The 12,419-nt window shown below is 38.4% G+C and overlaps 1 protein-coding gene across 2 annotated transcripts in view; it reads left to right on the plus strand.

Annotated features, from left to right (window-relative positions):
* Nucleotides 1–8,946: 8,946 nt before the first annotated feature.
* Nucleotides 8,947–12,419, plus strand: part of LOC149467538 (uncharacterized) — a 40,193-nt gene continuing 36,720 nt past the window's right edge. Inside the window, exons 1-3 of one of the 2 annotated variants that reach the window (XM_089671500.1) lie at nucleotides 8,947–9,072; nucleotides 9,175–9,242; nucleotides 10,360–10,413. In XM_089671500.1, coding sequence (XP_089527626.1) covers nucleotides 8,979–9,072; nucleotides 9,175–9,242; nucleotides 10,360–10,413 — 216 coding nt within the window. In that variant the 5' untranslated portion in view covers nucleotides 8,947–8,978. The remainder of the gene's footprint in view (nucleotides 9,073–9,174; nucleotides 9,243–10,359; nucleotides 10,414–12,419) is intronic. The other variant, XM_089671499.1, reaches the window with a different exon arrangement.

Below are 12,419 nucleotides of genomic sequence, written 5' to 3' on the forward strand. Positions count from 1 at the left end.
TGACCAATTCACACCTCAGACCTCTCCCACCCTTGGAAACAAAAGATATGTTAATGACCATTCACACCTCAAATTCCTCATGCAGACCCCCTGCCAGGTGGCCTTAATGACTCAGGCCACCATACACCTTTCCCACCCTTGGAAACAAAAGAAATGCTAATGAGCAACTCACACCTAAGCTAAATCTCAACACATACAGCTGTCTCTGCTTCTACTCTCTGTGTTTCTCTGACACAGTCTAAAATAGTTAATAATTTACCACTTTTCAGTGCATTCTGGGCATTTGGGAGGTTCTCCTGTGCTTATCTTTAAAAAACACTTCTAAACGCAAACGCACTTAAATGCGCATACATGCGTTATGTAAACGTGGCTAAACAGACGTTTTTTAACCACTTGAGCTCCTGAGGATTTACCCCCCTTAATGACCAGGCCTTTTTTTGCTGTTTGGCGCTGCACTAAGTCAAATGATAATTGCGCGGTCATGCAATGCTGTACCCAAACGAAATTTACGTCCTTTTTTTTCACACAACAAGAGCTTTCTTTTGGTGGTATGTTATCACCTGTGCGCTTTTTTTTTGCGCTATAAAAAAAAACACAAAAATTTTGAAAAAAAACAATATTTTCTACTTTCAGCTATAAAAAATATATTGTAAACTCAAAGTTAGTCATAAATTTAAGCCAAAATGTATTCTGCTACATGTTTTTGGTAAAAAAAATCCCATGCATTAGCGGGCAAACTGGCGCTATATGGGAGGGGAACTAACACTATCGGAAGTCACCAGTGACACTAATACAGTGATCAGTAAAAATCTGTTCACTGATCAGTGACACTGGTGACAGGGCAGTGAAGGGGTTAACTCGGGGGGGGGGGGGATCAAGGGGTTAGACAGGATCACTGGTGTATTAGCGGGAAATCTGGCGCTATCTGGGAGGGGCGCTAACACTATCGGAAGTCGCCAGCGACACTGATACAGTGATCAGTAAAAATCGGTTCACTGATCAGTGACACTGGTGACAGGGCAGTGAAGGGGTTAACGGGGGGGGGGGGGGCGATCAGGGGGTTAAATGTGACCTAGGTGTGTTCTAACTGTAAATGTGTAGTGTTTTACTCACGTTTACTGTGTCTTCTTCTCTGTCTGGAACGGAATGTGTCCAGGCAGAGAAGAATGACATCATATCCTGTCCTGTGTAAATGTCAACACAGGACAGGATAGGACAGGGACTGATCATCTGATTTCAGCCAGACATCACTGGCTGAAATCTAATGATTGATCCCTCCGGGATCGAATGGTGTCACCCGCGGGTCGACGGGAGCGCGCGCTCGCCCCCCCTGCCGGTGAAAACTTCGGTAGCGCGGAACCCGTTTTAAAACGTGGTTTTGCGCCCCAGTGCCGCCCTGCACACGTATATATACAGTGGCAGGGCGGCAAGCGGTTAAACAAACGTTTTCCAGATGTCAGTTTCCATCGTTCAGTGTCCCATGTACATGGGGCCTAACAGTGTAGATAATCTTCTTTTCACTGAAATCAAGCAGTCTTGGATTACCTGTCGTCATTACGAGCTACTGCCACCGCTCCTGGCCTATTTCCATACGTTGACACTGTAAAGATGCCACACCACCTTTCTGAAGCCGGATGTCAACTGCCAAATTTCTGTTTGCTTCAGTGTAAATCCTGCATTGTGCATCAAAGTTTGCAGCCTAGTTCTCTGCCTAGGGACTGTAAAGGTGCCACACAATGTTTCTGCAGCTGGGTTTCAGTTGCCAAATTCCTAATTTTGCTGCAGGTTGAATCTTATGCTGTGTGTTAAAGTTTGCAGCCTAGTCCTGTGCTCCAGCACTATAAAGGTGGCACACAAAGTTTCCATAGCTGGACCTCAGATGCCAAATTTCTAATGTTGACGGTGTCAAAAGAGCAAAAGTTTGTGTCAGTAGGGTAGAAGATGGTGTCAGTAGAGCAGTGCTGATAGAAAGACAGTGGATGATGTCAGTAGGGCAGTGGATGGAGTCGATAGGGCAGTGGATGGTGTCAGTAGGGCAGTGGATGGAGTCGATAGGGCAGTGGATGGTGTCAGTATATTTGTATTATTTTATTATTTTTATAATTTTATTTTTTTAACCACTTCAATACCGGGCATTTTTACCCCCTTCCTGCCCAGGCCAATTTTAAGGTTTCAGCTCTCTCACACTTTGAATGACAATTGCGTGGTCATGCAAGTCTGTACCCAAACTAAAATGTTATCATTTTGTTCACACAACTAGAGCTTTCTTTTGTTGGCATTTAATCACCACTGGGGCTTTTATTTTTTGCTAAATTAACAAAAAAAGACTGAAATTTTTGGTAAAAAACCCACGTGTTTCTTTGTTTCTGTTATAAAAGTTTGCAAATAAATAATTGTTCTTCAAAAATTTAGGCCAAGATCTATTTTGCTACATTTCTTTGGTGAAAATAACCCAAATCAGTATTTATTATTTAGTTTGTAGGAAATTATAGAGTTTAAAAACTATGGTATATACAGTATATCTGAAAATTGATCAATCCTGAAGTACTGACGGCCAATCTAATTTCTTGAGGCCCAAACATGCCAGAACAGTACAGATGTTCCCAAAATGACCCCTTTTTGCAAAGTAGACAGTCCGACGTATTTCATAAGAGGCATGGCGAGTTTTTTGAAGTTGTAATTTTTTTGTCATAATTTATTTTATTATTATTTATTTATTTTTTTTTTAATTACATTTTTTCTCTTTTTTTAAGATTTTCTTTTCATATTATACTATGACCAAAGTAATATAATGTTACCATAGTAACATTGCGCTACTTTCGGGAAGTGATCAGTATTTATTTATTTTTTTATTCCTTATAGCAACTAATTTCTTTGCAATAAGCAAGCATTTAACTGAATGAAATTGATTCATTCAGGTTTTTTTGCTGTGATTAGCTGTGATTGACCATGGCTAATCACCTGACACAGATGGGCTGTGTTGGTCCAGCCTGTGCATGTGATCACTGTTTACAGCTAGACAGACTTGTATACAATGAATGGCATGAAAGGAAGCCATCCATTGTTTACAATTGTCATGTGACCTTCTGTGATTGGTCACAGCAGGTCACATGGTACTGGCAACAGACCGATACATAGGCCTGTCATCGGCTATGTCCGAGGTACAGAGCCAGTGACAAATCTTGCCACAGCGTGGTCCTGCAGGCACGCGCAAGGCACGATCCGGGAAGGACGTCATATAACACCCACCCGGATCGAAAAGAGTTCCGCCCGGCCGTCATTTTCCTATTGGTCGGGCGGGAAGTGGTTAATTATGTTTTATGATTTGGTAAAATATCAGGGGTCCAAACAGACCCCCGATTTCTCAGAAGGGGAGTGCTCTGTGCTGAGCAGCTTCCTGTTCATTCATAAACTGAAGCATAATAAACACAGTTTACTATACATCAGTTATGAATGAGCACACTGAGTGATCGTTACTGATATAAAAGACATATTTACTGTCCCCTTCCCCTGATCCTCTTCCTGAAAAGATTCCCCACAGCAGCCGGCAGGAGAAGAGAAGAGGGAAGCTGGCAGGGATGTGGGGGGACAGAAGGCAGGGGAGTACACTGGGAGGTCCAGAAAGGTGGGGGTATCATTTACTGGAACCGACCCTCTGGATTTTCCTCCTGCAGCAGCTGAAGAAGAAGAGAAGGAGAAGATGGCATTCAGCTACTGCAGGAGGGAAATACAGGGGATTGATTCCTGAAATGCCACCCCCCCATTCTTTCCAGATTCTAGGGAGAGCCAAGGAAAAAAGCGACAGGTAGATTGCAATTCACAGATGCTGACCCCCACTTTAATGGATAAAAGACACTGCTGGCCGGATGTTGTAGTGAACCAAGAATTGCCTGAGCACCAGGAAGCAGTGATCTCTGTAGAATGCAGTGCCAGACTGGGAGTGACATCATACGCCGGTGGAATGCAAGTGGACATACTTACGCATTTCAAAGCTGCCTAACTCCTTTCTCAAGCCTCTGCTGTAAACTGGACTGGCAATAATTATACTAGAGGGAAACTACTAATCTTTAGTATCCCCCAAAAAATAACTATATAGGGAAACATCAGAACATAAAGAAATCAAAACAGTGAAAATAAAATAAATACAAAGTGATTTAAATAAATGAATAAACAGTTAAACCACTGGGTTAGTTCATGCTCCCTAGAAACTAATCTATATAAAATTATGCACCTATAAACATAATTAAGGAATAGGCTATGGACCTCAAATGGGTAAAAAGGAACTCCACAATGTTTACATCTTCCACCTTTTTAATAATATTGCTCTTATATTTTACCAAGCTACCATTTTATTTAATTATATTTTTTATCCATTTGAGGTCCATAGCCCATTCTTTTATTATGTTTTTTAGTGGATATTTTGTATATAGATTAGTCTTTATGGAGCATGAACCAACCTAGAAGTTTAACTGTTTATTTATTTAAATCACTGTGTATTTAATTTATTTTATTTTAATTTTATTCATTTTTATTTTATTTATTTCATATTTTATTTACACTGTCTCCCTATACAGTATGTGCAACTATTTTGGGATACCAAGTATTTTTATGTTGCTTTAATATTTTTTTATTTATTTATTACAGGTCCTTATATAGTGCTGTCAATGTACACAGCACTTTACATATATATTGTACAGTCCCTGCTCTTAAGAAGCTTGCAATCTAGGGTCCCTAACTCACATTCATACACATACTAGGACCAAATTAAGTGGGATCCAATTAACCTACCAGCATGTCTTTTGCATGTTGGAGAAAACTGAAGTACCTGAAGGAAACCCACGCAGGCACAAGGAGAACAAACAGTCAGATAGTGTCTTGGTTGGGATTCAAACCAGTGACCTTAGTGCTGCTAGGTGGAAGTGCTAACCACTTAGCCACTGTGCTACCCATACATGGAGCCACTGTGGTGCTCCTTGGGTGGAGCTGTAGCCAATGAGGTCATCACACCCACTTGCTTGAGGTAACCTGTAAAGTGCAGTGAAAAAGCATTTGCCCCCTTTCTGATTGTTTTATAAATATTTGTCACACTTAAGTGCAGTTTTTAACTGATGATTTCATTTATTAACGGAAAAAAAGCTGTCCAAAGCTGCCTGGCCCTATGTAAAAAAGTATTTGCCCCCTAAATCTAAATACTGGTTGTACCACCCTTGGCGGCAAGAACTGCAATCAAGCATTTGTGATAACTGGCAATGAGTCCATCTCTGTGGAGGAATTTTGGTACACTCTCCTTTGCAGATTTGTTTTAGTTCAGCCACATTGGAGGTTTTTCGAACATGAGTGGTCTGTTTAAGGTCATACCATAGCATTTCAATTGGATTTAAGTCGGAACATTTACTAGGCCACTCCAAAACCTTAGTTTTTTTTTTTTTTTAGCCATTCAGAGGTGGACTGGCTGGTGTGTTTCAGTCCTGCTGCATAACCCAAGTAAGCTTGAGGTCACAAACTGATGGCCGGATATTCTGGTAAAGCGCATAATTTATGGTTTCATCAATTATGTGAAGTCATCTAGGTTCTGAAGCTGAAAAGCAGCCCCAGATCATCACACTACCACCAAGTTTGAGTTTTGGTTTGATGTTCTTTTTATAAACTGCTGTGTCAGTTTTATGCCAAATGTAACGGGATGCACAACTTCCAAAAAGTTCATCTTTGTCTCATCAGTCCACAAAATATGTTCCCAAAAGTCTTGGGGACAATCAAGATGTTGTTTGGCAAATGTGAGACGAGCCTTTGTGTTCTTTTTGGTCAGCAATGTCTTTTGTCTTGGAACTCTCTCATGGAGGCCATTTTTGCCCAGTCTGTTTCTTATAGTTGAATCATGAACACTGACCTTAACTGAGGCAAGTAAGGCCTGCAGTTCTTTAGATGTTGCTCTGGGTTCTTTTATGACCTCCTGAATGAGTCGTCATTGTGCTCTTGGAGTAAGTTTTCTAGGCCAACCACTCTGGAAAGGTTCACTACTGTTCCAAGTTTTTTCCATTTGTGGATAATGGCTTTCCCCATGGTTATCCAGTGGCTTTGTAATCCTTTCCAGACTGATGAATGTCAATGACTTTATTTCTCAGTTGTTCTTGAATTTCTGTAGATCGTGGCATGATGTGTTGCGTTTTGAGAGATCTTTTAGTGTGCTTCACTTTGTCAGACATCTTCTATTTCTTGCTATTTCTTCTTGATTCAATAGGTCTTGCAGTAATAAGGCCTTGGTACAGCAAGTGAAAATTAACTCAGCTTTCAAAAAAAATGTGGTAATCACAGTTCATTCAAGATTTAGCAAAGAAGGGGGGGGGGCAATTACTTTGTCACATATGGCCAGGCAGGTTTGGACAGCTTTTTTTCCCTTAATAAATGAACTCATCATTTTGTACTTACTTGGGTTATCCTTGTGTAATATTGAAATGTGTTTGATGATCTGAATCATTTAGGTGTGAAAACATATACAAAAAAATTAGAAAGGGGGCATTTTCACAGCACTGTAGATTGTGAGTAACACTTTTAAAATAAAATCATGCATTTTTAAACTACTACACTATGAGGTCTGCTCTTGTGTCTTTTCCCCCATGGTATATGTGATTCTTTTACTGAGCATACAGCTTGTGGCCAGATGAGCCATGGTGACAGGTGTTGCCATGTTACATACATCTTGTGCTCAGTTGATCTCTTGTATATCAGAGATCTTATCTATCTCCTAAGTAAGTTTTGGAACAGTGGTTTGGTGTGACACACTGAAGTGGACACGATTGGTAGATTGATTTTGGAATCCTTACTGCAGACATTGATCTTGCTTTTTAATATAAAGCGGCAGGCACCTTATATGATTTTTCATGATAATCTGTTATTTCAGTTACTGATTTTTATTTCATACAAATTGTGATGCTGTGGTTTTAGTTCTTACTGACTTAAAAGGGAAAGTGCACCTGTATTTGACACATTTTTTAGGATATTTTGTATTTGAATAGTTTCTTGTGCAGCTTTTCCATTGGTTTGTGCACACTGAGTGCAAGTTTTTTTGGGTATACACCCCCGCTTAAATTGCAGCTTCATCAAGCTGCTTACATTCTGTTCAGACATTGTACAATACTTGTGGCTATTGTCTAAATATGTATCATGCAATGCTCATTCAGTTGTGTTTTTCATTTTTTGCATTCTTAACTGCAAGAGCAAACAGCAGGGGTGTCATACCCAGCGTACAGGCACCTTCTCCTGTACCATAGCGCTTGCATAGTTGTATTGCTGGCCTCACTGCTTAGAAACTATTCCAGAAAAATATGACAAAACTCCTCTCCTCTGTCAGGTACCTAATCCACTTACATCCTTGCTTTATTTAGATCCCACTGTCCCACAACATAATAGACAACTCCATCAATGATCACCAATGTAATAATACACTTCCCCACTGACCACTAATGAAGTAGGGCATTACAAAATTGATCACACATGTAAGGGAGCACCATAATGCTGACCACCAATATAGGAAAGAACTTCACCACTTACCCCCAAACAACAATTGAGGCTATTGCAAAGCTGCCAACCATTGTGAAGGACCACCCTACTGCTGACCAATATAAAGGGGCACATTAGCTCTGACCCACTATGTAAGGGGCCTTTTCATTGGTCACCAACATAAATGGGCACTATTCAGAAAACGGACTAATATTTGCAGTTATAGGGCTCTGGAAAGCAGACTAAATGGGTTACTAAAGCCAACGTCCAGTTACCAAAGGGCAATCAGTTCAGGAAAAGGAAGGTTTGAGTTGTTAATAGTGTTGTCCATGCAAAACGGGCCTTAGTTATCAGTTCCTGACATGTTGCAATGAGTCTTCAAGGGCTAAGAGCTTCACACAGACAGTAACCTGCTAAAATTATTCTGGGACAGATTGTCCAGGAGGTATTTTAGCCAGCCATAGTCTATCCATCCATGTGGCCACTTTTCCACTCTATGGTGCTATACCAGGCTGTTTTTCTTACAAACTCTGCAGTATGTATTCAGCTTCTACATATCCCCAGTCAATGATTTGATTATAAGGGAAGGATTTATAGGATTTGGGCTGTTTGATATACTGGTTACTCTTTTATCATAGAGAGTCCATTCATGCATGTTTTTATTATTTTATCTAAATCTAAACTTCAGTGGTGTTGCCCTCTGTCTCTATTATTGTGTTATCTATATGTACTAGTGGGATCCATCTAAGTCCATACTCCAGTGAGGTTCTGCAGCCAAGGCAAGTGGACTTATACCTTATTAGGTTTAAGGTCAAAGTTTGATCTATTACTCATTTTTGCACTACTCTTGCTAGTTGTTTTAATAAGCACATCTAGTCCTACTTGAGAACCTGACGGGGGGGGGGGGGCGGGGGGGGGGGGGCGGTGAGGTGCATTGTTGATCATGACTATTTAAAGAATGCAGGATAGTAGGATGTCCCTAAAACTGTCCATATGCTTTTTTGTAAGTATACACTACATAATATTTACTATAAACATTTATCTGAGTACTTACTCTGCAACCTTCTGTTGGTGGTTACCTTATGGTAAAAGCAAAATGTATTTTCCCCATAAAATATAGAAACTAAGCCTGCTTGAATTAAAAGGAATAGTGCCAAGAGAAATGGTTTAGCCTGTTTCAGAAAATTATCAACACTTAACATTTTTTAAATGTATTATCATAAAATACATATAACTAGTAAATAGGTCATGATGTGCAGATGTGCATAGAAATGAGATGATAGGAAGTCATGTTGTCTTTAATGTTTACATTTAGTGTTGGCAAGCGCCTCTTGTTTTCTTAACTGCTGCCAACAGATTTGATTGGATGTTTCCTCCTCATGAACATTTTTTAATATCTAGGACACGTGTCAGTGTGTGTGGCACTATGCCATGTGTTCAATGATGTCACTGATTTTAACAAGTTTAAAAGAGGACCTGAGATGTACAGGCAACCACCCACTGAGTTGAAATCAACAATCAGTACAATGAAGGTCATCCTGCTTTTTGCACTGTTTGGTGTGAGCTTCTGTCAGGGTAAGCATTATTAATCATTAAATGTTTGCACTATATTGGACACTTTTTGGGAGGTCTTTGGGTAATATTAATCTATGTTTATGTTATGTTATTGCATTGTAGATAGTGAATGTACAGTAAAGCCTCTTCCTGAACCAAATGATGTAAACTGTTTGGCACAAGCAGTAAAGGTAAAGTGATAATTAACAAGAAAATTATTTTTCAGATTTTTTTTATTTGCTTAATTTGTCATCAAGACAAGGTAGAGCCTATTGTTTTTAATTCAGTTCAATAGGAATCTGGGTAATGCATTATATGGGTAAGTGGCATCCAGTACAACTGCTCAAAACTAAATCATGCTATTATGTCACCCCTAATTTTATTTTAAGATTTTAATATAGAATGGATAATAGAGCCCAGATATCCTATGGTATAGAACTGTCCTTGGTTACACACATGTTTTGTTGACTTTGTTAAAAAAAAAATACGACATCTTGTATTACATTTTTGTCATCAACAAATATACTGTATCTTTAATTTTAACTAAAAAAGCAATGCCATGCTGAATTTGTTTTATAAAAAAAAGTCCTCACTTTTACAAGGTTACTGTACTAAAGGAATAGAGAGGCTGTTCACTTAGCAGAGTAAATAAGGAAAAAGTGTGTTCACATTTAAAACACAGGATTGTTACTTAAGGCAGCCCATACACTGATCTTTTTTGTTCAACCAGCGGGTTGAACAAAAAAAAAGATCAGATTCCTCCATGCATACACTCAATGTGGTGCTATTATGTTCTGGCACTGAACGCTCGGGAAAAACCCAACAAGCTGGTTGTATACAAGTTGATTGATAGATCAACTTGTGTACAACCAGCTAGTCCATACATGGATCAACATTTGGCCAGTCCCTGTCAAAGCTGCTTAAGTGTGATTGAAGTGAACACAGTCAGGTTTATTTACTAAAGCTGGAGTGAGCAAAATCAGGCTCACTTCTGCATAGAAACAAATTAAATTCTAACCTCAGCTTGTTCAATTAAGCTTTGGCAATAAAACCTGTAAGTTGATTGGTTTCTATGCCGAAGTGAGCCCGATTTTGCACTCTTCAGCCTCCAGCTTTAGTAAATAAACCTCAGTGTCATTGATTTGCTAAGCTTTACTTCACACAGTCTCTATTCCTTTACTAAATCAACTCCATTCAGTTCATAAGTTCCTTTTGCCAAACAAACTATCATTATCCTGTAATATTACAATACATTTCTTTGTTAATAGTGTGATATATTCATCACTAAGATATGTTGTTCATTTTCAGGAATTTGGAAAATTTTATCAAGATTTTGTCGACATGTCCTGTGCAGCCAGTGAGGTAAATTTTATTTGTGACTACAACAACGTGTTATAAAATAAACCTATTTTGGGAGTACTGTTTCTAAAGGGCCACAAGGCAAATATAATGCCTGTGGAGCATCTTATTTCTCCAGGTCATGGCATACCTAGTAGTAGTAAGTCATAGTAAGTCATATTCACCTCCAGCTAACTACTACTAGGTATACAAATTGTGATTATTTTTCCCATGAAGAGGTTTTTGTAAAACAGTGGAAAGAGCTGGATGAGAATGACAAGTGAAGCTTAAATGTAAGTTAAGGAGATGTTATCCTTGGTAACATGAATGTTACTAATTCTAAATTATAATTTTCACTGTCTTCAGCTCACTTGAGATTATCCTATTAACTGCAAGACAGTAAACTAAATCATTTTAAAAAAAGATAAAGAAATAAAGATATATCTCAATAAGCATGCAGGAGGCACAGTGGCTTAGTGGTTAGCACATCTGCAGTGCAGTAGATGGGTCATGGGTTCAATTCCTGACCATGGTGCCTTCTGCATGGAGTTTGCATGTTCTCCCTGTGCTTGCGTGGGTTTCCTCCCACACTCCAAAGACATGCCGGTAGGTTAATTGGCTCCTGTCTAAAATTGTCCTAGTTTCATCCCTGGCCATGCGGGATCTCCTGCATGGTGGGGGTTGGGGAAAGACCTGGCAACCTACCTTGTAAAAATAATTGCTAAGAGAATTCATGGAAAAAGTTGCTTACGAGTGACAGTCCATGCAATCGCCAAGGGTCGGTTACAACTGGATGGATAGATAGAAATAAGCATACAATGTTTCAAAATCTCTGTGTTTACCTATTATGCTTTGTTTTATCTCTTCTTTTTTGCTGTCGATGTACCAATAGGGAGATTTCTCTTTAATTTCCATCCTGGAGATGCAACAGGAAGAGAGAGGAAATCTGCATAATATGGGGAAATTTTCTTCTTAGACAGTTGTTACAGAAACAGGTGTCCCCTCATTGCAAGATTTCCTCTCTTGTCCAGAGAACTCTTGTCCTGGTGATGGCTGTAACATTTTGCATTTTCCATCACCTTAAATCCTGCGAAAATGGTCATCAGGACAAACAGGGAAGGTAGAACTTTTTAGCAGGGACACAGACAGCAAAAAAAAACATACTGTATATATCGGCTAATGACAGCACCAAACAAACAGCCAAAGCTTTTACTGATAAATCTGGTTCATAGCAGAAAAAAAACACCACATTTCAAGGGTCAAAAAGACTCCCCCATCATATGTACACACATAGATCTATTTATATAACCTGAATGAGGAGGGTGACTAGACATGTGCGATTCGTTTAGTTACAAATTGAAATTCATAATAATTTTTTGTTATTCGAAAATTTGGATGCATCACAATAGTGAAGAATTTCAATGAATCTAAATAAAAATATAACAAAAGAGTCATCCAAATTCAAATATGAATTCAAAATTTTAAATTTTAAAATTAATTTGAGTTCAAAATGAAACATGGAAACATTGCAATACAGTAAGGTATAAAAGTGAAATAAAATGATGATATCTACTTTATAGAATAGAACAGAAAATAATAGAGTAGAATAGAACAGCATAGAATAGCATAAAACAGAATAGAATAAAAAATAAAACAATAGAATAGAAAAGAATATAGTAGAACATAACAGATTAGAGTATAATAGAATATAAAAGAATAGAGAAAAAAAGAATAGAATAAAAAATAAAAGAACAGAATAGATTAGAATATAATAGAATGAATATAGCTGTCTTCCAAAATTAAAATTTTGAAATTCAAATTTCAAATCAATTGAAAATATTGAAAAAATTCTGAATATAAGAAACAAATTCTGAAAATGAATCATTCTAACATAATGAATATGACAAAACAAAATGATTAGGTTAACAAACTAATATGAAATGAAATAAAATTTCCACATGGTGACATTTATCTGCTTCTTCATCACATCATGACTGTTTCTCTCTTCTCTTTCCCTGCTATTGCCACCT

The sequence above is a fragment of the Staurois parvus genome, unplaced genomic scaffold (assembly GCF_062004578.1).
Source record: "Staurois parvus isolate SC_StPar_1 unplaced genomic scaffold, SC_StPar_1.0 ptg000106l, whole genome shotgun sequence".
In the NCBI taxonomy this organism is placed as follows: Eukaryota; Metazoa; Chordata; class Amphibia; order Anura; family Ranidae; genus Staurois; species Staurois parvus.